Source organism: Bos indicus x Bos taurus, chromosome 25 (assembly GCF_003369695.1).
Source record: "Bos indicus x Bos taurus breed Angus x Brahman F1 hybrid chromosome 25, Bos_hybrid_MaternalHap_v2.0, whole genome shotgun sequence".
NCBI lineage: Eukaryota > Metazoa > Chordata > Mammalia > Artiodactyla > Bovidae > Bos > Bos indicus x Bos taurus.
Window position 1 is genome coordinate 40,967,403 of NC_040100.1, and position 27,971 is coordinate 40,995,373.

Sequence of the window (27,971 nt, forward strand, 5' to 3'; positions counted from 1 at the left end):
GGCAGCCCCCAGGAGAGGCATATAACCTGGCCTGGGGCCCTGGAGTGCTCAGGCAGAGGGGGCCACAGGGCTGCTCTGAAATCTTCCAGGAGTTCCTGCAGACTGTGTGGGGGGGAGGGGGGGAGAGGAATGAGAGGAGAACAGGGCCCGGCCTCAGAGTAGGAATTCCGTTTCATGAGTGGTGGGAGCCCTTAAGGTGTACTGCGCTGGAGGTAACAAGGTCAGGACACCCATGTTCAGTGAGGAGCAGGGACAAGAACTTTGGGGGGGTGGGGAAGTAGGTTGACCTGAGTGGTCTGCGACTTCCCCCAGTGCAGATCCTAGATGGAAAAAAAGAAACTGAGCGGACTCAGGGAGCCATAAGAATTGGAAGGGTGGAATCAAACAGAGTACTACACTAGCAGGCCATGTGGGAGAAAGGTGCACCCAGGAGATGAGAGGCTTTTGCCAGTTGGGGAGATACCCCCAGAAGGTGCTTCCTAAGGCCGGGGTAGAGGGGGTAGCATGGGGGCTGGCTCCACGTGGGCCTTCCAAAGCCAAGAGCTAGACAGACCAGAGGCCACCCTTCCTCCTGTCCTTGCTGGGTGCCCCAAGGTCTGCCTTGCCACACAGCCAAGCAAGGATTCCAAGGGCAGCCAGACAGCACTGGCACAGTGACCAAGCACTCCAAGGTCGAGGACAGTTGTGGGACTCCAGGCTCATATTGAAGAGGGTTGAAGGGGGAGCAGAAGGGTGGAGTGAGGGGACCACTGGCAAGGGACCCAGATGGAGGGAGGCCCTTGCAAGATGGCAGAACACATTTATACGGGGGACTGGGGACAATAACTGGAAATGCAGAAGGGGGTCAGCAGTTGAGGGGCCTCTGAGGATGCAAGGGGGTGTCAGGTGGAGGTCCTTCCTTCCTAGGAAGAGAGCATGGCCGTGGCAAGGGGGCCAAGGGGTCCCCACTTCCTCTCTGGCAGCCCTTGGGTGAGGGGAGGGAGGGGTTCCAAAGAGATCCAGGTTTCAAGGAGGTGGGGGATGGGCTGCCAGGTCTTAAGGTACTGCTTCCTTGGGGAAGACGTTCTCCCCAGGCTGGCCAGGGGGCACAGTGAGGAGACTCCCTGTGGGGCTCCTGGGAGGCTGGGGTGGGGGCTGCTGCTCTCCTTCTCCTGCACACGTTGATGTGGCAGCCGGACACCCCCACCCCCACTGTGAGATACCCCTCCCCTCCCTGGGGACCCTGGTTTGATGACCCCACCCCCTACAAGGAGGGGCAGCAATGGCAGAAAAGGGAGAAGGGGACCCAGCCCCCAGCAGTGTCTCTGCCTCTGTGCCCCGCTTCTGCCCCGCAAGGACAAGCAGATCTCGGCTGGATTGGAGCAGAGAGGGCGGAGCAGGGGTGGGGCGGGAGGAGGCGCGGGGTCGGGGGGTGGTGGGAACGCGTCCCCCGGCAGGCCGGCGGGCGGGAGGGCTCCTGACATTTGCCAGGGCGTGGGCGCGGCAGTTTGCGCCTCGGAGCCAGATGACAAAGTACACAACTCGGAGGAAAGGGGTCACACGCGGGGGCGCGGCAACTAGGCGAGTTTTATTGAACAGACGGCCGGCCTGTTGGCCGAAGACACTCGGTCTGGGTCAGGCGCGGGGGCGCTAGCAGGGGCGGCTATCAGGACTGCTTAGGGGCGAGGCGGGGGCTGGCGAAGGCGGTTCCCTGCGCAGACCGTGGCTGAGCCGGAGACTCTCCGAAGGCTCTAGAAAGACCAGAGAGGCCCGTGGGGAGAGGGCCGTGCGCTCTCCACTACCGCTCCCCCGACTCCCCGGGCTGGAAGCGTAGACACTGCTCCAGGAGAGCCTTCCCCGGAGTCGGGGATAGAAAGGTCGTTGGGTGCCCTACGGGCAGGCAGACAGCACGGCTCAGATCTCCCGAGACCCCCACCCCCCCACCCCCCCCCCGTCTGCTGGCGTCCTGTCCCCTTCCTCTCCCCGCGTACCTGGCCTGCTCCGCCAAGATCCAGGAGTAGGCGCCCGGCCGCCACTCGGGTTGGCGCGCGGACTCCGGGGCGGGCAGGTTGCGAGGCGCACTGACCCGGAGCCCGGCCCCGGAGCTTCTGCGTCGCGCCTCCCACGGTCTCTGAGCTCCGGAGGGAAGCAGCAGAGCATCGAGGGCCGCGGGCCCCGGAGAGAGGGTGCTTCTGGCAGAGGGCCCCTGGGGCAGCGCGCCCAGGCCCAAGGTGTCCCAGGTGAGGGGCCCGGCCGCGCGGCGCCACATGTAGGGCGAGCGGCGCAGCCCCATGAGCAGGCCGGCCGCTCGGCCCACCGTGTGGTAGCGGGGGCTCGCCACGTGCTTGTACCAGGCGCCGGCGGACGGCGGTAGCAGCAGCAGCCACAGCAGGGCGAGCAGCCGGCGGCTGGCGGTGGCCCCCCGCCCCGGGCCCCGCACCCTTGTGCCCCGCGCCAGGGTGCTCACGTCGACGTCCGCCCGGAGGCGCGGACCAGGCACTGGCTCCGTCGGGTCTGCGCGCGCCGCGTGGAGAAGCCGGAGTGCGGGAGCTGCAGGCGGGGAGTTGGGCCCCGCGGGTCTGGCTATAACTGCTCGGCGGCCCCGCCCCTGCTCACCCCCGCGGTACCTGCCTGGCTCCCTAAAGGGAGGGGGCGGGATGAAGGGAGAAGAGGAGCCCAGGCCGCGCCGCAGGACGTGGGCTCCTGAAGCACCCTGGCTGAGTGGGTTTTTTCCTGGAATTCATCTCCTCCCCGGTCTGGGGGCTCCCCTCCTCCCCTGTCTCGCGCCCCTTTTCCTCTGTCCCCAAGGAGAGGAGCTGCCAGGAGCAGGGATGGGGACAGGAAGGTGGGGCACACGCAGATCAGACTGGGGGGCCAGCAGCACCCCAGGGGGCAAAGCAGGAGAGCTGACTGGTGGGGGCCCTCTGCGCCACCAAGACCCCTCTGCCTGCCTCCTCCCCTGACAGCTGTTCCTTATCCTCACCTGTGTGTGCTCAGGTGTGTGCAACTCTTTGAGACCCCATGCACCATAGCCCACCAGGCTCCTCCATCCATGGGGATTCTCCAGGCGAGAATACTGGAGTGGATTGCCATGCCGTCTTCCAGGGGAACTTCCTGACCCAAGGATTGAAACTGTGTCCCTTATGTCTCCTGCATTGGCAGGCAGGCTTTTTACCACCAGAGCCACCTAGGAAGCCCTCACCTAACACAGTTCAAGTCTGTGCCCACACCCTCTTCTCTGCTTCCTAACCCCTAGCTTCTCCCCACCAACCTACTTCCCAGCTGCTGCTAGGTGGTGGATGCTTGCAGCCACAAGTTTAGTTAGGAGACAGTGGTTAGGATTAGGCTCCCAGAATAGAGTCAGTCCCTCTTACCCCCAGCCCCTGCCCTGGGCAAGATAAGGCTCTGCAGACCTCCAGCCTCCTCTTTGACTGAACGTGAGAGTCACTCAGTCTGTCTGACTCTTTGCAAGCCCATGGACTATATAGTCCATGGAATTCTCCAGACCAGAATACTGGACTGGGTAGCCTTTTCCTTCTCCAGGGGATCTTCCCAACCCAGGGATCCAACCCAAGTCTCCCGTATTGCAGGCGAATTCTTTACCAGCTGAGCCACAAGGGAAGCCCAACAATACTGGAGTGGGTAGCCTATCCCTTCTCCAGTGGATCTTCCCAACCCAGAAATCGAACCTGGGTCTTTTGCATTGCAGGTGAATTCTTTACCAACTGAGCTATTAGGGAAGCCCTCCTCTTTGTCTGTGATTCCCTAAAATCATGTTTTCTGGCCAGACCAGTCTCAATTCTTTTGCTTTACCCAACAACCCACGAGTTGGCCCATTTCTGTGCTTCTGTGCCTGGGACGGACACCCTGGCCTTTTCAATCTATGACCAAACTCCTACTCATCTTTCAGGATCCTGCTTAAATAGTCCCTATCTGAATACTCTACTGGAGTATCCCTCTCTGCCTGCCTGGGGTTAATAGCCTCTTTCAAGATGTCAGGGCCTGACCCATTCTTGCCTGAGCCCTAAGCCAGGGAGGATTCAGCCGTCAAAATAATCAGACCTCATCCCCCCACACCCCACCAGCAACCACACCACTCACGGGGTACCTTCTAAGTTCCAGACACCAGGGATCCTGAATTATCATATTCTGATCTCCAAACAATGCCACATGTATGCGTGGTAAGTTGCTTCAGTCGTGTCCAACTCTTTGCCACCCTATGGACTATAGCCTGCCAGGCTCCTCTGTCCATGGGATTCTCCAGAAAAGAATACTGGAGTGGGTTGCCGTGCCCTCCTCCAGGGGATCTTCCTGACCCAGGGATTGAACCTGCATCTCTTACATCTCCTGCATTGGCAGGAGGGTTCTTTACCACTGACACCACCTGGGAGATTCCCAAACAATGCCACAAGGTGGGACAATTATTGATTCCATCTACCAAAGAGGAAACTAAGGCCTGGGGGAAATTAACTTGCTCCAGTCACCTGGGTAAGCACTGGGGACAGAGTGGGGTCCAACCTAGACCCCCAGCCTGAGAGTTCCAGTTTGAGGACCCCAGCTACAGTGCTTAATGGAAGCCTTCCCTCTCCCTCTGCCTGTCTCTTCAGCAAGAAGGAGGGGCGAATCCGGGGCAGGAGGGGGGCACAGTCTGGATCTGTCCTTCCTCTCAGACCTGCACGTTGGGAGAGGCCCAGAGGGGCTCAGAGGTGCCAAGGAAGGCCCCTGGTTTTGAGGCAGGAGGGGCAGAAAGGTCTGGTGATCCCCTGGGATCTGGAAGCCGTCAGCTCGCCCCAAAAAGGCCCTGTGGAGCAGCTGAGAAACGTTCCCTGGAGCTCAGTGCCCCAGGCTGGACGCTGGTGGGTGTGGGGGGAGGCACTCCTGCCTCAGTTTCCTCATTGGTAAACAGTAATGGTAGCCTTCTGACCAGCTTGCTGTGAGCACTAAACATCCAGGCCAATGGGACTTCCCTGGCCGTCCAGTGATTGAGACTCTGCAGGGGGCATGGGTTTGATCCCTGGTCTGCGAAGTAAGATCCTGAATGCCATGTGGCATGGCCAAAATTTTTTTTAAAAATCCAGGCTGGGTCTTGACACGGTATCTGGCATGCAGTAACCAGTAAAGTCGCTCAGTTGTGTCCGACTCTTTGCGACCCCACGGACTGTAGCCTATCAGGCTCTTCCATCCATGGGATTTTCCAGGCAAGAGTACTGGAGTGGGTTGCCATTTTCCTCTCCAGGGGATCTTCCTGACCCAGGGATCGAACCCAGGTCTCCTGTATTGCAGGCAGACACTTTACCGTCTGAGTCACCAGGGAAGGTAAATGGTGAGGCTAACATCTGTTACTGTTGCTGTGCCAGCAGCTGCCTAGTCCCCGAACCTGTCAGAGAAGATGCTTTGACGGAGGGGTGATGGCGCAGGGACCAGGCAGGGCGGGGGTACAGAGGGAGCCGCCTGCGTGCCTGGAGAGGCCTGGAGGAGCACAGGGACTGGTGGGCCGAGTGGAAAGCTGCCCCTTCCACCCACCACTGCCTCTCTCTCCTGGGGCCCCTTGGCCTCAAGAGCTGCCTGGAGTGTGCGGTTGGCGGGCAGCGCAGCACGACGCAAGGGTCCCCTGGCACTGCCGCCCACTCCCTGCTGAGAGGAGGCAGGGGACTGCGGGCAGTGGGCAGGAAGCGTCTGCAGGCAGAACGTCATCGATGTGAAAGCTGATCAATCGTGGTCGATGCGGTAATGGAGGTTTCTGCGCAGTTAGAAAATTTAAGACAGCTACAGTTAGCAGAGTGGATAAATCTGAAAATGCCATATTGACCTGACCAAAAAAAAAAAAAAAAAAACCCGTGCACAACGGAATGTTCAGTGTCTGAAGTTTAAATACCAGCGGTCCTTCCGGCTGGCTTATGACTGTGAACTAGAGGGAAGGAAAAATGTCCACGTGCAGGTGAGAGGTGGAGGGCCAGTTGGGATAGAGTCGGTGGCTGCCTGTCAGGTGGAGGTGTGCGGAAGGCAGGCAGGGATGGAGCCCAGGGCGGGGGAGGAAGAAGAGCACCGAATAGCTTCATGGTCCCTGGGGGCTCCCAGTTTGGGGTGCTCAGGATGAAGGTCTCTGTGCCCTGCCCAGCACTGAGCCCAGGGGCCCAGGGACAAAGGGCTCTGCCAGACCCCCAGCCCCCAGAAGTCTGGAGCCAAAAGTGTGTTGCCAGAGGAGGTAGTGGCCCTAATGATCCATGAGAGCTGCCTGGTCTTTCTGGGGCTCACTGCACCTTCCATCCACACACAGACCCTTCTAGAAGCTGGATGACCATGGATGCTATTTGCACATCACCTCCCCTGACACTGGACCAAGCCCTCCAGGGGGCTGGGATCATGTCTGCTTCATACTCCCCCTTCCAGGCACAGCACCTGCCTCCTCCCCCAACAGGAACCCCATCCTAATGACACAGCAAATAAGAAAACCTCTCCATTTCGTCATTTAAAATGATTATGTTTTATTAAGTCTTCCCTGGTGGCTCAGAGGGTAAAGCATCTGCTTGTAATGCAGGAGACCTGGGTTCCATCCCTGGGTCGGGAAGATCCCTTGGAGAAGGAAAAGGCATGTTTTATTAAGATTGTACATGGGCACACATGCTAAGTCTCTTCAGTCGTGTCTGACTCTGTGCAACCTTATGGACTGCAGCCTGCCAGGCCTCTCTGTCCATGGGTTTCTCCAGGCAAGAATACTCGAGTGGGTTGCCATTTCCTTCTCCAAGGGATCTTCCACACTCAGGGATTGAACTCGGGTCTCTTACATCTACCTGCATTGGCAGGCGCTTTAGCACTAGCACCACCATACATTTTAAGTCAAATGCTAGTATAAGGGGCACAGTAAGTGGCCTCTCTTCCACCCCGTCACATCAGCATCCTACCCTCCAGGGGCAATGACTTCCAACTCTTTCAGCTATTTCTCCTAGTATTTGCCTCCATATTTTGAAATCACGAACAATTGCTATTCTAAAAACAAGTGGTCTTTTTTTTTGGCCATGCCACATATCATATGGGAGCTTAGTTCCCCCACCAGGAATTGAACCCACATCCCATGCAGTGGAAGCATGGAGTCTTAACCACTGAACCACCAGGGCAGTCCCTGGGTGGTCTTTTCTGTTCTGGCTGTGCTGGGTCTTCATGGCTTTCTCCACTTGCAGCAGTTGGGGGCTACTCTTCATTGCAGTGCACCGGCTTCTGGTTGTGGAGCACAGGCTCTAGGTGCATGGGCTTCGTAGTCATGGCATCGGGGCTTAGTTGCCCCGGGGCATGTGGAATCTTCCTAGGCCAAAGGTCGAAGCTGTGTCCCCCCACACCCTGCATTGGCAGGCAGATTCTTAACTCCAGACCAAAGGGTGGTCTTTTTAAGGAGGTAGCATATTCAAAAGCAGAGACGTTACTTTGCCAACAAAGGTCCGTCTAGTCAAGGCTATGGTTTTTCCTGTGGTCATGTATGGATGTGAGAGTTGGACTGTGAAGAAGGCTGAGTGCCGAAGAATTGATGCTTTTTGAACTGTGGTGTTGGAGAAGACTCTTGAGAGTCCCTTGGACTGCAAGGAGATCCAACCAGTCCATTCTGAAGGAGATCAGCCCTGGGATTTCTTTGGAAGGAATGATGCTAAAGCTGAAACTCCAGTGCTTTGGCCACCTCATGCGAAGAGTTGACTCACTGGAAAAGACTCTGATGCTGGGAGGGATTGGGGGCAGGAGGAGAAGGGCACGACAGAGGATGAGATGGCTGGATGGCATCACTGACTCGATGGATGTGAGTCTCAGTGAACTCCGGGAGTTGGTGTTGGACAGGGAGGCCTGGCATGCTGCAATTCATGGGGTCGCAGAGTCGGACACGACTGAGCAACTGATCTGATCTGATGCTTTGAGTAAAGTATGCACATCTTAACTGCATTTGTTACATATGCCTACATCTATGTGCCCAGAGACCAGATCAAGGTAGAAAGGATTTTAGTGCCCTAGGACGCTCCTTTCAGGCTTCCCTAATGAATCAGTTGGTAAAGAATTCGCCTGCAATGCAGTACACCTGGGTTCAATCCCTGGGTCAGGAAGATCCCCTGGAGAAGGAGATGGCAACCCACACTAGTATTCTTGCCTGGGAAATCCCACGGGCAAAGGAGCCTGGTGGACTACAGTCCATGGGGACTACAGTCCACAACTGAGTGACTAAACCACCACCACCAGGGGGCTCCCTTTACTCCTAGACAGAAGTCCCCAGCGGAATTCATCAGCATTTTCTCAACCTCAGCATAGTTGGCATTTGTGAGGCTGTCCTGGGCCCCGAAGGATGGGGAGCAGCATCTGTGACTGTGTAGGCAGCAAAAGAGCCCTTCCCCAAAGATGTCTGTGCCCTAATGCCTGGAGGCTGTGACTATTTACATGGTAAAGCAGAATTCAAGTTGCAGATAAAATTGAGGATGCTAGTCAACTGAACTTCATATTGGGTTGGCAAAAAAGTTCCTGTGGGTTTTCCCCATAAGATGTTACAGAAAAACTTGAATGAACTTTTTGACCAACCCAATAGAAGCAAAGCATCCTGAATTATCCAGGTGAGTCCAATGTAATCTCAAGGGTTCCCCAGTGTGGAGGAGAGAGGCAGTCAGAGAAGGAGAGGTGACAATGAAAACAGGCTGGAATGATGCTATTTGTGGAAGGAGGAAGGGCCAGGAGCATGGAAAGCAGGCAGCCCACCGGATGCTGGAACAGTCAAGGAAACAGGAATGCAGCCCGCCTGCACCTTGGTTTTATCCCAATGAGACTCATTTTGAATTCCTGAATTCCAGAACTGTAATATAATCAATATGCATTGTTTGAAGTCACTATGTTTGTGGTAATTTTTTACAGCAGCAATAGGAAACCAAAAAAAAAAAAAAAAAAAGGCTGAGCACCAAAGAACTGACACTTTCAAATTGGCCACGCTTCAGGTGGCCAAAGTACTGGTGCTTCAGCTTCAGCATTAATCTTTCCAATGAGCATTCAGGTTTGATTTCCTTTAGAATTGACTAGTTTGATCTCCTTGCTGTTCAGAGGACTCTAAAGGTTTATATATATATATATATATTTTATATATATATATATATATATATATATATATATTCCCCCCCCCCCAAAGTTTCCTTCTGCTTTCTGGGTTTGCTTGTTTTTGTCCCTGTATCTCACACCGCAGGCTTTCCTCCTGAGTCTGCAGATCGCTGGCTGCCAGTCAGATCCTGACAAGCTGGCTCCTTTCAAAGGGGCGTGGCTTGCTGAGAGGTGAGCTTCATTGCAGGGCAGCTGGGCACCAGGAGCCTTTCAGTCTCTAATGGGGTATAAAGATCTTCTTTCTGAGGTGGTGCATTTCCTCAGTGAACAATCCTCCAGTTTCCCACCAACAGTGAGTGGGAGGAGGACTGGATGGATACAGGGAAGACCCCAGGTGCCCAGTCAATGCACCAACTTCCATGCACTCCTTTTTCAACCCCACCTGCAGTGAACTGCTCTGTGGAGTTCCCCCAAAGGTCTTAAGGATGCTTTGTAAAATGAAAAGCAGTCACCCTCCACCTGCTCTCTGTCATTTCACAATTTGCTTGCGTCTTTCACTCAATGCTGGTCCCTTCTTCTTTGTGCTCATGGAAAGTCTTTTATTCCTTTGCTGTCCTTTTAGTGGGATTTTTTGAGGGTGAGATGACACCTGCCCATGGCCAATCCACCAGATTTAATTGGTATGATGATCCTTGTTTTGCAAACAAGGAAGCTAAAGGCTCAACAAGTTGACCAAGGTCACCAGCAAATACGTAGTTGGAGTTTCCAGCCCATTTCTGCTTCTACAGTCCAAGCTCATCCTCCCACAACACACTGCCTCTTTTCTGGAAGGGTTCAGATCTGAACCAACCTCCCTTAACAGCAGAAGAGAGGTCCTGAGTGTGCCTGAGGAGGCCCAAAACATACTGCAGAGTCCCAAAGCCCCTGGATTCACTACCCTCAATCAGCAAACCCGTCCTGCTATTTCTCTGCCTCAAGCCCCCAGGCTCAGCTGGGTGAGGTCAACTTGCCCATGAAGAGGTCACGTTCTCTACCTGCCTTTTCTAGTGGGACTGGGGATGTCCACCCCTGGCTCAGAGACAGATGTCACCATATGTTGTCTTTTCCGATAGGGATTGTGTTTGTGTGTGCGCACACGTGTGCCCGATGACCAGGCCCCTGTTTGTCCCAAATACAACATAAGATCTGGGTTGGAGAGAGATTTGGGTTCCTAGTAAGGTCACAGTATTTAGCAAATAAAAATATAGGGCTGTCGGTTGAACTTGAATTTCAGAGGAACCATGAATAGCATTTTAGTATTAAGTATTGAAGAGAGAATTCATAGGGCCTGGACTCCATCTTAGGCCTGTTCATGCTGATCATGCTTGGCCACCTCTCCAATGGACTCTGAACTCTGTGTTTAGTGCCTGTGGAAACGACAACAGAAGGATAAGACCCCCTCTGGACAGGCCATAAATTTTTCCTTAGCTATTGGAGTGTAACCTTGGGCTTATTGATTATTGGCCAATTGTTTAACTGCTTGAGCACATAACACGTGAATGATGGGGTTATTGGGATTATATTTACCCTTCCTTTGTTTATATAAGTCTCAAGGAATTTGGAGTGGTGGGTTCAGACAAGAACATATGGGATATAAAGATTTTCACAAATGCTGGTCCGGGTCCTTGGCTAAGAGGAGACTCTGCGTTGGGCCTTCCGGTGTAATAAACTGCACTTCACTATCTGCATTGTCCTTCTGAGTAAATTTGTTTCCCGGAACGCGTGGCTACAACAGTATGATCCATCAATATTTGGGTCATACATTGCTCCCAGAAGAGAGGGCGGGCCCAGGACAGAGGCCTAGGCGGAGAGAAGCCGGATGTTCGCAGCCTGGCGCGGGGACGGCGGCGGGCCTCCAAAGCGGTCGCCTCCACCTAGAGCGCCCCGGGCGAAGTCGCCGCTCTAGCCCGCACCTCGCTGAGGCGGAAGTCGCGCACGCACTTCCGCCGGGCGGGCCCGTTGCTGGGCGGGGCGGTGACGTCGCCCCCGGAAGGGGCGGGCCCGCCGGGAGCCAGGCCGTGCGGTGCGGTGCCGCGCCGGCCGGGAGCGGGCCGGAGCCCGGACCATGGCGGCGGCTGCGGCGGCGGGCCCGGAGGGGCGACTCGCGTCCCAGGAGGCGGCGGCGGCGGCACCCGAGCGGGGCGGCGGGAGTTGCGTACTGTGCTGCGGGGACCTGGAGGCCACGGCGCTGGGCCGCTGCGACCACCCGGTGTGCTACCGCTGCTCCACCAAGATGCGGGTGCTGTGCGAGCAGCGGTACTGCGCCGTGTGCCGCGAGGAGCTGCGCCAGGTGAGCCGCGCCGGCTGGCCGCGTGTCGGGACTCCCGGGCGGGCGCGGCCCGGCGGGACGATGGGGCACCCGGCAGCCGGAAGGGGACTTTGCCTTCCTGGTGTCCGGCCGCAGGCCTGGTGGCGCCGGTTTCCGAACGGGAGGCCCGGCGCGGCCGCCTGTCGGAGGAGGGATCCCCATCGTTGGTCCAGCTGTTGGCCGTCTGGGCGCGGGAGGCAGGCGGTGGTCGAGGTCCCTGTGGGCCCAGAGCCTGCGGGCTTTCCTGCTGATCCCTAGGACTCTTGCCAGGCCGCCGGAAGGGGCACGGTCAGAGCCGGCGCTCCCCGACTCGCTCGGCTTTGGGGATTTATTTCTCAGGGGTTTCCATCCCGGTGAAGGCAGCGGGGAAAGTGGGGACCTTCAGAGGCGACCTGTCCCGGGAGCAGAGGGTCAGTCTGGGCGTTTCCAGCTTAGCCGTGTGTCTGGGTCTCTCTGGGCGACGCTGAGGGAACTCCTGAGACTGGCGTTTTCATCTATTAAGTGACTGTTGTACTCAGACCTGCCACCCAAGGGGAAAGCGAAACCACTGAGGTCTCCTCAGGGTGCCTGGTGGGTGGGGATAAAAGTGTTAGAAGCTTTCATCCTCCTTGCCAGTTTCAGCTGGGGGGGCTCGGCTCCAGAGTGGAGGGGCGGGAGTTTCTGACTGTTCAGACTTGGAAGTCCCAGTGAGGTCAGAGGGCATCATCCCCCACCCCCCACCCTCCTCGCAATGCCAGCTGCTGGCTGGGGGCACTTAGCTGGAACTCCCTGGGTTTGCTGTGCTTTGAAATTTGTTTGCTTCCAGAGTTGTGAAACTCTCCTGGTATGTGAATGGAAAGCTTGGGCTGGTGATACCTGTCAGGGAATCTAACTTTCTTCTTCCTACAAGTGATGCAGAAACGACATCCCTTTTTCATTTTTTTAAGTAGACTTTTATGTTAAGGGAGCCAAGCAAATGCTGTAATCCCATGAGCTCTGTGGGTACATATCCTGTATCCTACCTGAAGAAGACACTGGGAGATGCTGTCAGTCTGTGATGGGGTGGAGCTCGACAGACTCGATCTGGGAGAGGTCTAGGGTGCAGGAGCAGTGGGTGAAATTGGATCTGCCTGTGTCTTAGTCAGAAGGCTCCTCCCAGCTACGCCAGAGCCTGCCTTGCAGGCCAGGCTTGCGTGACATGACGTAATTCTTGAATGACCAGGTTTCCCAGCACGTGTAGCTTCCTGGCAGTCAGGCAGGTAGGCAGGCAGGCGCAGTGGAGTCTCCAGCCCTGGGCATTGCACGTCTCATTGAGAAAGTAAAGTGTTAGTCGCTCAGTTGGGTCCAACTCTGTGAGACCCCATGGACTATAGCCCGCCAGGCTCCTCTGTCCATGGGATTCTCCAGGCGAGAATACTGGAGTGGGGAGGAAGTAAGCAGACACCTATATACGACTCTGATAGCTAGCATCTGGCCTCTCTCATTCCTGTGGGTCCCACACCCTTCAGGTGCTCTGTGGCAAGGGGGCGTGGACATGAACTGTCAACTGGCTTCAGCTGGGGTGTGGTTTGGCATCAGGTACCCCAGCCGAGCCGCCTTCCTACCAGGCCTGCTCTGAGTTGCTTGGCAGCAGGAGGAGGAGGTTCTCGGCAGTTTGGGAAAATGATGCTCTTCTCTGTTCATCCGGCTTCCTCCCATTCTTGGACTTGGAATCCACCCCACCCCACCCCCATCCTATTCCCTGGCTGAGTCCTGCACTGTCCTCTGAATTCATCCTGTGTCCCATGCCTGCTCAGAAACTTCTGAACCCTGCCTCTCCTCTGCCTCCTCTATGGGACTAAGCCTCTAAAAGATTGGAAGGAAAGCACGCCAAGATGCTTTGTGGGACAGGGCAGCTTTATCTGCTTGATTCCTGCATCTTCACCTGGCGCCTCCCTTGGCCAACCCGGGGGACAGTCCTGCAACTGCTGCTCAGATGAGGAGCTGGGTGAGTCAAGATTGCCCAGCAGGTGCTCATGGTGGAGGCCTAGGCTCCTTCCTAACTGGTGGGCAGTGGCAGCACGGGGCCACTGACTGAGACTGATGTCAGGTCCTGGGGTCCTGCCCCCTCTTGCCCGGTCCTGTCTTTCCCACTGGCCACGTTCTTCTAAAAGACAAGTCTCATCTTGCTTTCCACCTGGCCCTGATCCCGGGGATGTCAGAAAGGCTTGACGGGGCTGCTGTACAAAGTGGGATGTGTCTGAGCCAGGAGGGGCCCCGCAGACAGCCTGGTGCAGCCCCTCTGCCCCATCTCATAGGCAGGAACTGGGAGGGAGGCCGGACCTGCTGACTCTGGTCGTGCTCCCTGTTGTCCCGGCCCCTCCTCCCCAAGGAGCCGCTCTCACCCTGGTCACGGTGGACACCATTCTCTTCTGCACTCACTCTCCGTGAGTGCTCCCTGCTTGCTGGAAGTGGGGAGCAGCAAGGCCCTGGGCAGACACCCCCCGGTCCGGGAGTCCAAGAGGGCTTTTGTCCCTCTCTCCCTCTCACTGGGGCCTGATCCTTTTGGGGCCCACCTAGGGGCACCCTTTCCCGCTTGGTCATTTACTGCCTGGCCCACCCAGGGGCTGCCCAGAATGGCCCATCCTCAAGTGTCTAGGCCTGGCCTGTACCTCTATCCTGGGACCCCTCCCATCCCCGGGGTTGGGGGGGTGGTCTCAGGCCACCACACCCTCCTCCTTGTGCAGCCATCCGGTCTTGCCGCTCGCCTCACCCTCTCGTGAGGCGGGGACACTGGCCTAGTCATCTAGGCATGCTCCCGCCCGTCATCTGGCCCAGTCCTGGGGGGCCCTGTGCTGCTCCCAGGCTGTGTGCGAGGGGCAGTCAGTGTTGCCCCGTGCCACCTGCCAGCCTGCTCACCTCATTCTCAAACGAACACGGCCTGAGCCTGCGTGCCCACGGCCACGTTCCCTTCCTAAGCCTCTTCTGTACTCCAGTCCCTTCCTGAGCCTGCCCAGCGTCCCCCTTTGGCCTGGCTCAGGTGCGCCTAGCCCGGACCGTCCCACCAGACTGTTCCGGAGGGACAGACCCCCCCCCCCCCAAGCTGATGGTCACCCGGTCCAGTGAGGGTGCTCACATCCAGGGACAGACCCCACCTGTGGTGGATCGGAGTGGAACTCTGAGTAGAGGGGCCTCCCCACACCGGGGTTTCTGGGGAGGGATATTGTTTCTCTGTTGTCTGCCAGCCGGGGACACTTTGGAAGCTTTGGGGCGTCCCTCGAGGGCTGGTCATGGGGGTGTGGCGTCCTGAAGGTTGGCTCCTGTGCTCTGCAGCACCAGCAGGTCCTTAACAGTTTAGGGCCCTGGACCTGCGGGCACCTGTCCCCAGGCAGGAATGGGGGTCTTTTCTGGAAAAGCACCCCTGGGAGTGGGGGGAAGGCAGGGCTGGGAGTAGGCTTGCTCTTGGAGTGCAGATTCCACGAGAAGAGGCCAGTGTGGCCCGGGCCTTTCCTACGTCCCTTCGGGACCTGTCGGGAGATCCTGGGCAGAGGGTATAGGGTGAGCCTTGGGGGCAGAGCAAGACTCCGCTGTGAAGACAGGCCACAGGAGTGCGGCTGGTGTAGCTGGGGCCACAGCCCCAACGTCCCTCTGCCTGGCTTGCCAGCGTGGTGATGGGAAGGTCTTCAGGGCCTGTCATCCCCCCACCCCTGGTTCTCCAGGTCGGGCGTGGCTGGACTGGGACACTTCCTTTGGGCCAGGAGGGGGCAAGGCTTGGTTGCCCCCAAATGATGGGGCATGTCCTCAGAAGTGGAGGCTAAGCTCCCCATCTCCCCCCGCCCCCTACCCCCAGAGCCCCCAGGAACCGGTTTTAACCACCTTGCTGTGGGGGCTGGCATAACCACTCAGTCTCTCCAGCCAGTCCTCCACTCTCCCAATTTCATGGCTGTTCTGGTTTTAGACATCCTCTGTAGCTGGGCCTAAATATAACAGGGGTGACCTTGATGTGGCCTTTCCTAAGGTGAGGATGTCCCCTGGGTGTGCTGGCGCGGACGCTGAGCTGAGGCGAGTAGCCAGCTCCAGGCCAGGGGCAGAGGCGGATCAGAAAGCCGCTGAGCGAGGAGGTGGGCCTGTCTGGTCTTGGTGCAGGGGCAGGGCGGGGCGGGGAGGACGGGGAGGGCCCTCCCTGCAGGGCTCTTGTCAGCTCATGGGGGACCTGCGCCTGCAGGAGGGCCCTGGGGGCCAGGCTGGGGTGACCTTGTCCCGAGTCACGGTCTGGCCTAGCAGCTTTACCTAGTGCTAGAGACCCTGAGAGGCGGCCAGCTGCAGAGTTTTCACGTCCATCACACCAGCTCAGCCGTGTGGCACCCCCAGACTGCGCAGTTAATGGGCAGGAAGCTGGCCAAGAACAGCTGGGGCCATGACCGAGTCCTGGGGGGCACCCCCTCCCGTGACATCACGGAAGCCTCAGGGGGCGTGGAGGGCAGCCAGGCCTGATGCCCGGTTGCCTGATATAGTCTGGCAGGCGGCAGCCACTCTTTCCCCGGCTGCTCCTTGGACTGTCTCTCCTTCCTCCCGGGCTTGTCCTGTGCTCAGCACCCGTGTGATTGAGCCCCTGGTGGCCGGCTGTCTGATCTGTCACTGTCCCCAGGCAGCCTGTCTGTCTGGGGTGGCTGGGGTCGCTGCCCCCTGGAGGCGTAGCCAGCTGCTACCTCTCTGTCCCGGCCGCCCTCAGGGGTCTGGCCGGGCGTGGGGAGAGGGGCCTCCCAGGAAGGGCTCTCAGTGCCCCCTTTGCTCTCGGCGCAACAGCGCCCTGCAGTGGGCGTCCACAGCCTGCCCAGCGGTCCCTTTGGCTCTGGTTTCAGGTGGTCTTCGGGAAGACACTCCCTGCCTTTGCCACCATCCCTCTGCACCAGCTGCAGCACGAGAAGAAATATGACATCTACTTCATGGACGGGAGAGTGTTTGCCCTCTACAGGTGAGAGCGGACTTCTCGGCTGGGGTCCTGCGGGTCTGCGGGCGCTTTGCGGTGGGACGGACAGACCCACCTCACCCCGCCTGTGCTCCTCGCCTCCCTCAGGGGTGCGACGTCAGGGCCTGGCGGCTGGTTCCTGTCAGCGGGCTCTCCTGGAACGGAGCTGCTCACAGCCCCCTCCTGAGGTGGTAGTGGAGGTGGGGGGTGTGGTGGGGGAATTCCGGGGTTCTGTGAGGTGCACTAGAGCTGGTGCGAGTCAGGTTCTTCACCTGTAGAGGAAAAACCCCATGAGGGGTACGGTCGTCTTGAGGGTAGCCCCCATCTTCCAGGTGGGGGGCCGTCTCCTGGACTGGGGCCTTGTTCGGCTCAGGCCCTGGCGCCACCTGACACAGCGGTTGGAGCGCCCGCCTTCCTGGCCCTTGCTCCCGGAGTGTCTGCAGGGCCGCAGCGGGAGCCGCAGGGTTCTTGTGCTCCCTGGGGCCGGTGGCGCTGAGTGTCTGGGGGGGCTGGCCCGGTGTCTCCCCAGGCAGCTGCTGCAGCACGAGTGCCCCCGCTGTCCTGAGCGGCCGCCCTTCAGCCTCTTTGGGGACCTGGAGCAGCACATGCGGAAGCAGCACGAGCTGTTCTGCTGCAAGCTGTGCCTCAGGCACCTGCAGGTGAGCCCGCCAGGCTGCCTCCCGGAGCCCTGCCTCCCGGAGCCCCGCCCCTCACTCCGCGGGCCACCAGACGGCTGGGCCTCGGTGGCACTGAGGCCACCACAGGCCCTCTGCGCCGTGGAGCCCGGGAGGGGCGCGAGGCCTGGGAGCCCGCCTGTGCCCAGCACCCCTTTCCCGCAGATCTTCACACACGAGCGGAAGTGGTACTCACGCAAGGACCTGGCTCGGCACCGCATGCAGGGGGACCCCGACGACACTTCACACCGCGGACACCCCCTCTGCAAGTTCTGTGACGAGCGCTACCTGGACAACGACGAGCTGCTCAAGCACCTGCGTCGTGACCACTACTTCTGCCACTTCTGCGACGCGGATGGGGCCCAGGACTACTACAGGTGGGCGCGGTGGGGCCCGGAGTGCCACAGGTGGGCATGGGTGCACAGGGACTCCTGGACCAGGCGGGCCGGCACAGGCCCTGCTGACGCCCGGTCCCCGCAGTGACTATGCGTATCTGCGTGAGCACTTCCGCGAGAAGCACTTCCTGTGTGAGGAGGGCCGCTGCAGCACCGAGCAGTTCACGCACGCCTTCCGCACGGAAATCGACCTGAAGGCCCACAGGACGGCCTGCCACAGCCGCAGCCGCGCCGAGGCCCGCCAGAACCGCCAGATCGACCTGCAGTTCAGCTATGCACCGCGGCACTCGCGCCGGAGCGAGGGTGAGCGGGGTCCCCGCCGCCTGCGCACCCTGCAGGCCTCAGACCCAGGCCCTGACCCGACCCCTCAGCATCAGCAGGGATGAGGGACACAGCCTTAAGCACGTGCGGACAGGAGCTCTTCATGAGTCCTGGCTCCCAGAGGGCCTCGGCTCTGCTGTGCGGGGGTCCCTGGGCCTCTTCTCTGGGTCAGGAGGCCCAGGCCCCTCTCCCAACCCAGTTCCTGCTTGACCTGGTGTGCAGGCCATAGGGGTTTGGGGCCACTGTGACCTCTGAGAGGCATCTGTGCCTGCCCCTTGGGTCCACGCTGTGGTACGGAGGGAGGCCTCTGCGGGGTCCGGCCTGGGCCTGACTGGCTGTGTGCTGGCCACAGGGGTCATCGGCGGTGAGGACTACGAGGAGCTGGACAGGTACAACCGCCAGGGCCGCACAGGCCGGGCCAGCGGCCGCGGAGCCCAGCAAAGCCGCCGAGGAAGCTGGAGGTACAAGAGGTGGGAGGATTTGCGAGCCGCCAGGACCTCTGTCCACCTGGCTCCACCAGAGGCCAGGGCAGTGTGGACAGCTGGGCTGAGACAGGCGCTGGGTCAGGGAGCTTGGCCTTCTGGCCTCTGTGTCCCGGGCATGGCAACAGGGTCACTTGGTGTCCTGAATCGGGTGTTTTCCTTTCTCCGCTCATTTAACTAGGGACGCCACGACCCTGCAGACTGGGGTCTGAGGGGCCCCGGTCTTGGGGGTACAGTGCAGGTGTGCCAGGAGGCCCTGGCGTGGCAGGCACGTGCTCTGGCTGGGCTGCCCCGCGGCCAGCTGGACCGAGGCATCTGCGGTACCCAGGCGCTGCCCCAGGGAACTGGGCTGGGTGTTGCCAGGTGCCAGAGCCTGAGGTTGGTGGGGAGGTGGTCCTGCTATCTCCACAGTGCTCTCGCCTGGCCGGGGAGGCCGGGCTGGCACCTGTTCCGCTGGCTGCTGGCAGGCCAGCCTCTGGTGTCCGGGCTTCCCGGGGTGAGGTCCCTCCCCAGCCCTTTATGTCGCGTCGCTATAGTTCTGGGCCTGGCCCAGCCTGAAGGCGTCCCCATCCCAGGGAAGAAGAGGACCGAGAAGTGGCAGCTGCCATCCGGGCCTCGGTGGCCACCCAGCAGCAGCAGCAGCAGCAGGAGACGCGCAGGACTGAGGACCGGGAAGAGGGTGGCAGGCCCAAGAAGGAGGAGGCGGGGCTGCGGGGTCCTGAGGAGGCCCGCGGCCCCCGGCGCCCAGCCCGGACTCCGGGCGAGGGCCCAGGTGAGCAGCTCCCCTGCAGGCAGGCCCACCCTGGCCCAACAGGCGGGACGTGGGCTCCTGACCACAAGGTCTGTGAGAAGCCACTGTCCTCCAGTTGGTCACCCCGTCAGGCCTGATCCTGCCCCCTCGACACTGTTCAGCCCTGACAAGGGTTCTTCTGTGTCTCTCAGGTCCCAAGGAAGCCTCCACCAATGGTCCTGTGAGCCAGGAGGCCTTTTCCACCACTGGCCCAGCTGCAGGAGCCACACTCCCAAAGTACACGCGTGTGGGGCTCGGGGCTCCTACCGAGGGTTGGGGAGGATGGGTGGAGATGCCAGGGCTCCTGTGGGGCCGGGGGGCAGGGCAGGCCAGAGCCCACAGGCCGCTGAGCCCTGTCTGCTTTCTGCACAGCACTCTCCCGCCCCCCACTTCGAAGCTCAAGGATGAAGACTTCCCCAGTCTCTGTGCCTCCTCTTCGTCCTCGAGCTCCGTGGCAGCCGCCCCAGGCCCTGTGGGGCTGGCGCTGGCTTACCCTGTGCCCGCCAGGGGCAGGACCACCTTTCAGGAGGAAGACTTCCCTGCCCTGGTGCCCTCTGCCTCCAAGCCCAGCAGTGCCCCCACCAGCCTCATCTCTGCCTGGAACAGTGGGGCCAGCAAGAAGGTGGCGCATCCTGCCCCGGGGTCCCAGTCTACCAGCGGGGGCAGCCAGCCCCCCAGGAAGTCTGGCAAGGGGGGAAAGGGGGGCAAAAAGGGTGGGCCGCCGCCCGCAGAGGAGGTGGAAGAGGATGGCCGTGCGGGCCTCACGGCCCAGGAGCTGCGGAGCGTGCCCACGACGGTCGCCGTCTCCTCCCTGCTGGCCGGGGCCACCACCCACACCTTCACCAAGGTTGGCAAGAAGAAGAAGGTGGGCTCCGAGAAGTCGGGTGCCGCGTCGCCCCCCCCCACTGACAAAGAGGGGCCCCCTGGGGCCGAGCTGGCCCCCACGGCACCCCCTGGCAGAGCTGAGGGGCCCGCCGCTGTCATCGTCAATGGACACTCAGAGGGGCCAGCCCCGGTTCGGAGCACCCCCAAGGAGCCCCCTGGGCTCCCAAGGCCCCTGGGGCCACCCCCCTGCCCCACGCCCCAGGAAGACTTCCCGGCGCTCTGTGGCCCCTGCCCACCCAGGATGCCCCCACCCCCAGGTAGGTGTGCTGGGCCCAGGCCTGCTGCGGGGCCCTGGGAAGGGGCCGCGGTAGTGGAGTGAGGCCCAGGGCGGTACAGGCAGGCAGACGGGCCCAGGGTGGTGCAGGCGGGCAGGGAGGCCCGTGTAGGCCCTTCCCACTGCCTCGGAGCCTGGTTACCAGATCTGGATGCAGGTGGCAGGCCTGTGAGCCCATGGCCGTGGTCCGCCATATAGCTCCCCTGCGACCTTTCTTTCCGCAAGTTAGGGAGTCCTGGCACCCTCTGGAGATGAGGACAAAGCAGTTAACTCAGGTCAAGGTTTGCCATGAGGAGCATAACACACGTGCCGGCCCTTGGCGTTGTCAGCGGGCCCCGGACCTGCTCTGTGGGGACGGGCTGCTCTGCGGGGAGGGGCGGCGTGTGGGAAGTGGGGACCAGGGCCTGCTGTGCCTGACCAGCGAGGTCACATCCTGGGACCTTCCCGTGCACCCCACGCCCCGCAGGCTTCAATGCCGTGGTGCTCCTAAAGGGCACCCCGCCTCCGCCAGGCCTGGCGCCCCCTGTCAGCAAGCCACCCCCCGGCTTCTCCGGCCTTCCGTCTAGCCCCCACCCGGCCTGTGTCCCCAGCACTACGACCACCACGAAAGCGTAAGTGTGGGCGGGCCCCTGGCCCCATGCCCCCAGGGGAGAGTGCCCTCACCTTGGGCCTCCCCAAAGGCGGAAGCCTCCACCTCCTTCCGATTCAGACCCAGGCCAACGCCTGTGCCCCGGGCCTACTTGGTCCCTGAGAACTTCCGAGAGAGGAACCTGCAGCTCATCCAGTCCATCAGGGACTTCCTGCAGAGCGATGACGCCCGCTTCAGCAAGTTCAAGAGCTACTCGGGGGAGTTCAGACAGGTCAGACAGGCAGGGGTGCGGGGGGCTGGCCCGGCCACTGGGGCCCAGGCCAGGGCTGGGGGTGACTGGGTCTGGCTCTGGCCGGCAGGGCGCGATCTCTGCAGCCCAGTATTATAAGAGTTGCCGGGACCTGCTGGGGGAGAACTTCGAGAAGATCTTCAACGAGTTGCTGGTGCTGCTGCCTGATACGGCCAAGCAGCAGGAGCTGCTGTTGGCCCACACGGACTTCCGGGGCCGCGAGAAGCCTCCCGGCACAAAGGCCAAGAAGAACAGGAAGAGCGCGTGGCAGGCCAGCACCCGGCAGGTGGGCCTAGACTGCTGCGTGTGCCCCACTTGCCAGCAGGTGCTGGCGCACGGTGATGTGGGCAGCCACCAGGCGCTGCACGCCGCCCGGGACGATGACTTCCCCTCCCTGCAGGCCCTCGCCAGGATCCTCACATAGCTCTGATGTAGCTCCCGCCAGTGCAGGCAGGAGCCACCGCACCCACAAGCCTCCTTTCTCCCCGTCCCCACCCCCAGGCAGACAGTGAGGCCACCTGCTCAGGCCCCTCAGCTGGCCGGCTCTCCGGGGATCACCGGGAAGGCCCGCCACGACTTGCCGGCACACCCTCTTGGGGGATCCCTCTGGAGGCCTCCTGGAAACTAGAGAGACCCCTGCCACAGCAGCAGGCTGCTCTGGGTTTACGTTCTCAGGCCCTGGAGGGCGCCGGGGAGGGAAGGGGCAGGTGCCGGGACCTGTGTGCGCTGTCAGGGCTGGTGGCCACGGTGGCCCCTTCCCGGAGCCCCTGAGCCCAAGGGCCGCAGCACTGCGGTCCCTGAGCTGGGCCCACGGGTGCTGGAGTCAGATGTTGAGCGTGTTGTGTAAACACTTGGCTGTTTGGTGACTAAAGAACGTTCAGGATTAAAAGACACAAAATTGTGCTACTTGAAGTTGAATCTTTTTATGAGACTAGCTGAATCTGGGATCTCCAATTGCCTCTGAACTTTTATAAGACAGTTTATCTTCAAATAAATTTATTTTGCAATAATGCACATAGCTGGTGTTCTGAGCTTCTCTGCCTTCCGGGGTCACCCCACTCAGAGTGGTCAGACACTACAGCTCAGGTGGTCTCAGTGAGTACTGTGGGCCGGGGGTAGGGGGCCTGTGGGGAGAGGTGGGCAGCCAGGCTCTGCTCACAGGCAGAAGCAGCTGACCCTGGGCCTGGATCTTGGAGGTCAAGCACCGCCCAAGCCCTCCAGGAGCAGAGCCAGCCATGCTTGACCTCCACTGTACCCAGTAAAACTGTCCTTCCAGAACCCAGGAGTCACACAGACCCAAGGTTTACATCCACAGGCCACTGGGAGAGCTAAAGTAAACTCCAGCAGGAACAATGTAGAAACGGATCCAGTATTTTGGAAATGGACCAGGCATGCGCTGAAATCTCCCCATTCTGCCACAGACACATATAAACAGTAGGAAGCAAGATCTAAACGCATAGCCACCTCCAAATGAGGCAACATCCTTACTTGAGAAGAAATGGAGATGTCTTTCTGAAAGAAGCAGAAGGGGATGGGCACTGCCTGTCTGAACCTGAGGGCCTACCTACTTATGGTGAGACTGGAGCAAGTTTCTGGCTGATGGCTGAGCTTCAGTGCCTGCTAGGAAGCAGAGCCGTCACCCTCTTCACTCTCCATAGGGCTGCTAGGAGGCCACCTGCGTTCCCTATCACACAGGAGAAGACCCCCTTACCTGATGCCCTCTGAAGACCTGAACACAAGCCAACACCCGCCAAGAGTAACCTGGAAGCTGGGCTATTTCACTCATGATACTAAAAACGCTGATACTTAAAGAAGAACCAAGAACCATAACAATACCAGGCAACACAGCCTGATGACAAGCACTACCCTGAGTAGTTGATGTTAACACCTACTGCAGCTTAGCAACTACTACCTGTACTGCAAGGAGATCAAAAGAGTCCATCCTAAAGAAAATCACTTCTGAATATTCATTGGAAGGACTGATGCTGAAGCTGAAATTCCAATACTCGCCCACCTGATGAGAAGAACTGACTGACTGGAAAAGACCCTGATGCTGGGAAAGACTGAAGGCGGGAGGAGAAGGGGATGACAGAGGATGAGATGGTTGGATGGCATCATCGACTCGATGGACATGAGTTTGAGTAAGCTCATGTTGGAGTTGGACAGGGAGGCCTGGTGTGTTGCAGTCCATGGGGTCTCAAAGCGTCGGACACAACTGAGCAACTGAACTGAACTGCACCTTTGACCATGGGAACTGCTCTTCTCCTCTGGAAGGGTACAAGTTGAGACCAAGCTTGAACATGGCCAAGCCAAAACCCCAGCCCTAGGTCCTGCCTGCTTCCTTGAAGGTCAACTAGAAGGTTGTTAACCAGCAAGAAATGAAAAAGTAACTGAAATAAAACTCCCAAAAGATGAATTCAAAAGTCAACAAGACCAAGCTGGGGATGTCTCCGAAAGGGAGCTGGCCATGGAACGTGGCTCTGGACACTGCATGGTACACAGGGCAGGGGTCTCAGGAACAGGAGGTGGTAAGAAGGGGACATCTGGAGAAATCGAAACGGTTTTCCCTAGCACTCTCCAGAACAGGGGCATCAGCCTGGTCTTTACCTCCCAGCCCCCTTCTGGATTCTGGGCCCTGGTGCTCCTTGGGTTCCAGTCTCCGGTACTGGAGGGGTAGGAGTGGAAAGGTCACAGTAAACTCATTTACCGTCTTTATTGTAAAGAAGTTGCAGTTGGAACATGGGACACTGAAAATACACAATCACGGATTGTTCTTTCAGAAGAGGGAAGGAGAGATCCATATATACAAAAATTGTAAACATGTTCACTTAAATATACACAAATAATTGGTCTATGCTACAATGTACAGGGTTGTCACTCAACTGCAACTCCTGAGAGAGGCATCTGTAAGAATGAATGTGGCAACCGCATTTGGTATTGACTTAATGTGAAAAGCCAGCTTCGAGCAATGCATGAGTACTCAGCTATGCAGAGGGACCCCCCCCCACCTCGGGCTGGGCCTTAAAGTGGGGTGCAGTGTGGGGAGCTGGATTAGTCGAGGAGGCCTATGTAAAGGGGTTTGCAGGGAATGGCCGTCTCCAGGGCATGGCGGGCAGGTGGAGCCTCGAGACCTCTCCTTGTGGGGGGCGTGTCCTGCAGGCACCCAGTGTCTGGAGCCTCCCTGGGGCAAGGTCTTACTGAAAGGCTGCGAGAGGGCTGATGCTCAGACCTATAGCCATGTTGTGCTTTCCTGGCCAGAGCTGCCCACACCCCAGCAGGGGCCTGGGCTGAGGCAGGTAAGGGCTGGAGCTGGGGCCACAGACAGAGGGGCTGCTTGTGGGGAACTACAAGATGAAACCTTTAGACTTGACCACAATCACAACATCCACAGGGCCGGGCTACTCTAGTGCGCCTGTGAGAGGAAACGGGGGCAGCTCCAGGGAGAACAGGGGGCCCCGCAGGGTGAGACACCAGGGCAGAGCGAGGACCACCACTATCCACCGGGACAGGGGGTGGGGAACTGGCCACGCTTGCCGGGCCACGGGGTGAGGGCGGTGTCCCTTCCCCTAGGCACCCCGAGTCCAGGGCAGCCCCCGCACCCGGCTATGGAGGGCAGCTGGACCTCTGACCCCGGAGTGGGCAGGTGAGCCCTAGCTGGCTCATGAGGGGAATGGCTCCCTGCCAGGCTGGTCCATTTGAGGCTGGAGGACACGTGCCCAGGGCCATGATGTTCCCTCCTCAGGACCTCTGGCCCTGAGTTGGGGACTAAAGGGACCAGAGGAACTTGTGGGGCACAGCCCAGGCACCCTGGAGGCCACCTTCTCTTGGCCCCAGATGACCCACAGCATCCACTCCCTGCTGCTGGGCCGGGAGGACCTGAGGGAGGCCCCAGGAGGCCTTGGACCCTGCATGGGTGGGGCAGCCTTTGCGCCTCGTCTGGGCCTGCTGGCCTCTAGTAGGCAGGGACCTGGTACCCTTTGGGACTGGTGTCCAGGGTCTCGGTGAAGGGCGGGCTCTGGTAGGTATCCGTGCCTTCCACACCGCTGCCCACCGGGTAGCCCGGGTAGGTCTGGCCCGCCCCAGCACCCAGCTGCTCGGTGGCAAAGAGCGACATGTCGGTGCCCAGACGGAACCGCTGCAGGGCCTTCACGGTAAGCGCCACCTGAGGGGGAGTCCGGGGTCAGCCAGGGCTGACTCTGTCGGACCTTGCCCGAGCCCCAGCCCCGCCGCCAGCCGGCAGCACTCACCCAGCTGAGGATGGAGAAGAAGCTGAAGGTGATGACGGCGCGCGCCGCGTCCCCCGCCTGCGCTGTGCCCGGCCCGGGCGCCGTGCGCTGCCACTGGTTGGTGAGGAAACAAAAGCCCACGAACCACAGGAAGGACCAGAGGCCTGCGGGACGGCGGACGGGCAGGTCGAGGGGCGCTCCATGCAGGCGCCGGGCCCAAACAGGAAGGAGACCCCGCCCCCGGGCCTGTCCCTGCCCACTCGATGAGAACCGCGCCCCTGGCCCCGCCCAATCCCCGCCCACCCGGAAGCTCCGCGGCCAGGGCCCCGCCCACCTGAGAAGCCCAGGTCGAGCAGCACAGCGCGCCGCCGGTCGCGGACGCTGCTGATCTGCTGGAAGCGCACGTCGAGCAGCAGGAAGCAGGAGCAGGCTAGGAAGGCCCCGAGGCCGAGCGCGACTCCGAAGCGGCAGGCGCCCGCGTTGCCGTTGAAGACGCAGCGTAGCTCTGGGCCGCTGTCGGCGTTCACGTAGCCCTCGTTGACTATGGGCCCGAAGACGGCGATGGAGAACACCTGCGGGCGGCGGCGGGAGGCGCTCAGGGCCCTGCGGTACCCCTTAGGTCTCCTAGCCCACCGTGAGCGCCCACGTGCCCCTGAAGCCCAGGATCCATCTCTCGGGGGCGGGGGGCGGTGTCCTCAGGGACCCCTCCCTTAATACCTACCTCAGGTGTAGCAACTATAGACACAGCCTTTAGTGAGGATCTACTGTGCACTGTACTTAAAATGGCTACATGCCTTATTAGCGCATGGAATTCTTCGAAACAACCGCGAAGGTGCCATGGTTCTTATCTGCTTTGTAGATAGGGAGCTCGGGGCTTCAGCAGGTGAAGTGACTTGTCCAGGGGTCACATGGTTGGTAAGAGCCAGGGCTGGCATTCGAGCTGTGTCCTCTGTACCTTGTGGAGCCCGAAGTGTCTCCCATGACCCACTCCAGAGCGTGGGGACAGGATCTGTGACCCCCAGGCTTGAGTCAGCAGGGTTGGGAGAGTAGATGTGGAGTGGGGAGAGAGGGGGCATGGGGCGCACAGCAGAGGGACAGCTGCACAGAGCTGTCAGCCAGGACCTGAGTGCACCCCGCCTTCAGCATGCCCCAGCTGTGCAGTCTTGTTTCCCAGCATGCCAAATGTAGCAGGCACGACTCATGGGGCGGTTGGGTTAGAAATAATGCCCACCCAGCATCCTGCACTTTGTGGGCACTCCAGTCTGGGATTAATCATCAATACCATCCATAAGTTCTGGGGTTCAGTCAGACCTCAGTGCCCTGTGGCTGGAAGGCAAGGGAGGTGGTGTTAAGTGTTAGTCCCTCAGTCATGTCTGACTCTTTGTAACCCCATGGACTGTAGCCACAGTCCTTTTAAACCAGATGCTGCTCTTGGAGCCCTGGGCAGCCATCTGTTTCTAAAACAAGAAAAGACCTCCAGTTTCAACTTCATTTTTCTCCTTTCCTGCCCCAGCTCCTAGAGACTAAGAGGGAAACCAAAGTGCAAGATACTGACATGTACCCTCCACTGGTCCACCAGTTGAGTCAGAGCTGGAACCAGAACATAGGGTCCCTACTATCTGGTCTAGCCAGAGTCACTCCACCCCCAGGGCCCCTGCCCCACCCTGAGCACCACCCTCCTGGAAGACACGTGAGTAGATGCCAGCACCAGCTGCCAGCAGGTGGGCACAACCCAGAACTTGGCATTCCACCTTCCGTGTCTCCTGCCTGGATGGATGGGAAGGAGGAGCAGGCCACTGGGCCTAGGGTTGCTCCAGTAGGCTAGGCTGCACCAAATCTGCCCCTCCCACACCACCTCCAGGAAGCCCTCCCAGTGCAGAGCCCCTTCCAGCTGCCCCACGCAGAGGAATCCCGAAGCACCCCCACCCCCAACTCACGGTTGCAAATGGGGGGCCTGGGAAGGGCCAGTTCCCTTCGAAGGAGCCGGGAGGATGTGCGCGCAGGAGAAGCAAGGGGGAGGCTCGGCCAGATTCTCTCGGTTCCGGTAGCCTCTCCTAGTGCTGAGGCTGAGCGCCCAAGCCCTCCGCGAATCCCGTCCCCACCCCTGTGCCCGTTTCCAAGCGTGAACACAGGAAAAACGGAGCGAGGGCTGAGGAAGGGCACTGAGTTAGACCTAAGGAAGAACTGGGAGGTGGGTGCGGCGGGTGGTGACCCCTCAAGGTCCCCGGCTGTCGCCACCGGCCCCTCCCCCGCCGGCAGGTGGGCGCACCCAGCCCGGTGACGTCACCCTAACCTGGGGCCGGCGGGGGAAGGGCCGGCGTGGATGGGGAAGGGGCGAAGGGCAGGGGCGAGGCGCAGGTGATCGGGATGCGGGAGGCGAGGCGAGGTGGGAGGGGGTATCGGGGAGGGGGCTGGGGCCGGCCACTCACCCAGGATGCGACACGCAGTAGGGTCTGGGGCCGCCGCGCGAAGCTCACAGGGTCCAGGGCTGCCCCCGCGCGTCCCGCGCCGAACGAGCCTCCCTCCATGGCCAGCCTGGGCGGGCCGCGCGCCCCCAGGGCCCTCTGTCCGCCTGTCCGTCGGGCCGGCCCCGCCCGAGGCCGCCCGGGGATGCTGCGAGTGCTGATGCTGCCGGTGCGGCCAGTGCTGCCGCCGCCGCCGCCTTTCGGGAGCGCGCGCCCGCTGCGGCGGGGACGCGCGGGGCGGCACCGAGCCCGCGCCCCGACCCTGGTCCGCGGGCGC

At 60.1% G+C, this 27,971-nt stretch overlaps 3 protein-coding genes across 8 annotated transcripts; 1 reads left to right on the forward strand and 2 right to left on the reverse strand.

The window, feature by feature from the left end:
- Positions 1–1,535: 1,535 nt before the first annotated feature.
- On the reverse strand, positions 1,536–5,673 carry NPW (neuropeptide W). The gene is made up of 4 exons (XM_027527075.1): positions 5,503–5,673; positions 5,357–5,448; positions 1,971–2,618; positions 1,536–1,730 (listed from the first exon to the last, which is right to left on the reverse strand). Exons 1-4 carry the CDS (start codon positions 5,671–5,673, stop codon positions 1,646–1,648), a joined length of 996 nt encoding a protein of 331 aa, XP_027382876.1. The 3' UTR covers positions 1,536–1,645.
- Positions 5,674–11,119: 5,446 nt separating this feature from the next.
- Positions 11,120–22,019, forward strand: ZNF598 (zinc finger protein 598). Of its 3 annotated transcripts, none has more exons than XM_027527010.1 (13): positions 11,120–11,359; positions 16,198–16,310; positions 16,834–16,963; positions 17,144–17,355; positions 17,459–17,676; positions 18,047–18,164; positions 18,752–18,948; positions 19,119–19,203; positions 19,339–20,108; positions 20,592–20,736; positions 20,835–20,985; positions 21,074–21,289; positions 21,505–22,019. In XM_027527010.1, exons 1-13 carry the CDS (start codon positions 11,135–11,137, stop codon positions 21,772–21,774), a joined length of 2,850 nt encoding a protein of 949 aa, XP_027382811.1. In that variant the 5' UTR covers positions 11,120–11,134; the 3' UTR covers positions 21,775–22,019. The 3 variants fall into 3 exon arrangements, with proteins under 3 accessions (XP_027382811.1, XP_027382812.1, XP_027382813.1); XM_027527011.1 differs by having other exon boundaries at positions 18,047–18,155; XM_027527012.1 differs by having other exon boundaries at positions 21,074–22,019.
- Positions 22,020–23,697: 1,678 nt separating this feature from the next.
- On the reverse strand, positions 23,698–27,911 carry SYNGR3 (synaptogyrin 3). Of its 4 annotated transcripts, none has more exons than XM_027527534.1 (6): positions 27,659–27,748; positions 27,167–27,413; positions 26,461–26,549; positions 25,564–25,801; positions 25,251–25,393; positions 23,698–25,165 (listed from the first exon to the last, which is right to left on the reverse strand). In XM_027527534.1, the coding sequence occupies exons 3-6, from the start codon at positions 26,512–26,514 to the stop codon at positions 24,956–24,958; spliced, it is 645 nt and encodes a 214-aa protein (XP_027383335.1). In that variant the 5' UTR covers positions 26,515–26,549; positions 27,167–27,413; positions 27,659–27,748; the 3' UTR covers positions 23,698–24,955. The 4 variants fall into 4 exon arrangements, with proteins under 4 accessions (XP_027383335.1, XP_027383334.1, XP_027383332.1 ...); XM_027527533.1 differs by having other exon boundaries at positions 26,461–26,555; XM_027527531.1 differs by lacking the exons at positions 26,461–26,549; positions 27,167–27,413 and having other exon boundaries at positions 27,659–27,911.
- Positions 27,912–27,971: the final 60 nt, after the last annotated feature.

Bases quoted from the DNA above. Each gene is read 5' to 3' on its own strand.
- ZNF598 (XM_027527010.1), top strand. From the start codon at position 11,135: ATGGCGGCGGCTGCGGCGGCGGGCCCGGAGGGGCGACTCGCGTCCCAG. The intron at 19,204-19,338 runs GTACACGCGTGT...CTTTCTGCACAG, and splicing joins GCAGGAGCCACACTCCCAAA to CACTCTCCCGCCCCCCACTT. The intron at 20,737-20,834 runs GTAAGTGTGGGC...CTTCCGATTCAG, and splicing joins ACTACGACCACCACGAAAGC to ACCCAGGCCAACGCCTGTGC.
- NPW (XM_027527075.1), bottom strand. From the start codon at position 5,673: ATGACGTTCTGCCTGCAGACGCTTCCTGCCCACTGCCCGCAGTCCCCT. The intron at 5,449-5,502 runs GTGGGTGGAAGG...GTGCTCCTCCAG, and splicing joins CCCAGGAGAGAGAGGCAGTG to GCCTCTCCAGGCACGCAGGC. The intron at 2,619-5,356 runs GTTCGGGGACTA...CCCTCCCTTTAG, and splicing joins CAAAGCATCTTCTCTGACAG to GGAGCCAGGCAGGTACCGCG.
- SYNGR3 (XM_027527531.1), bottom strand. From the start codon at position 27,757: ATGGAGGGAGGCTCGTTCGGCGCGGGACGCGCGGGGGCAGCCCTGGAC. The intron at 25,394-25,563 runs GTGGGCGGGGCC...GCCGTCCCGCAG, and splicing joins GCTCGACCTGGGCTTCTCAG to GCCTCTGGTCCTTCCTGTGG. The intron at 25,166-25,250 runs GTGAGTGCTGCC...ACTCCCCCTCAG, and splicing joins TCTTCTCCATCCTCAGCTGG to GTGGCGCTTACCGTGAAGGC.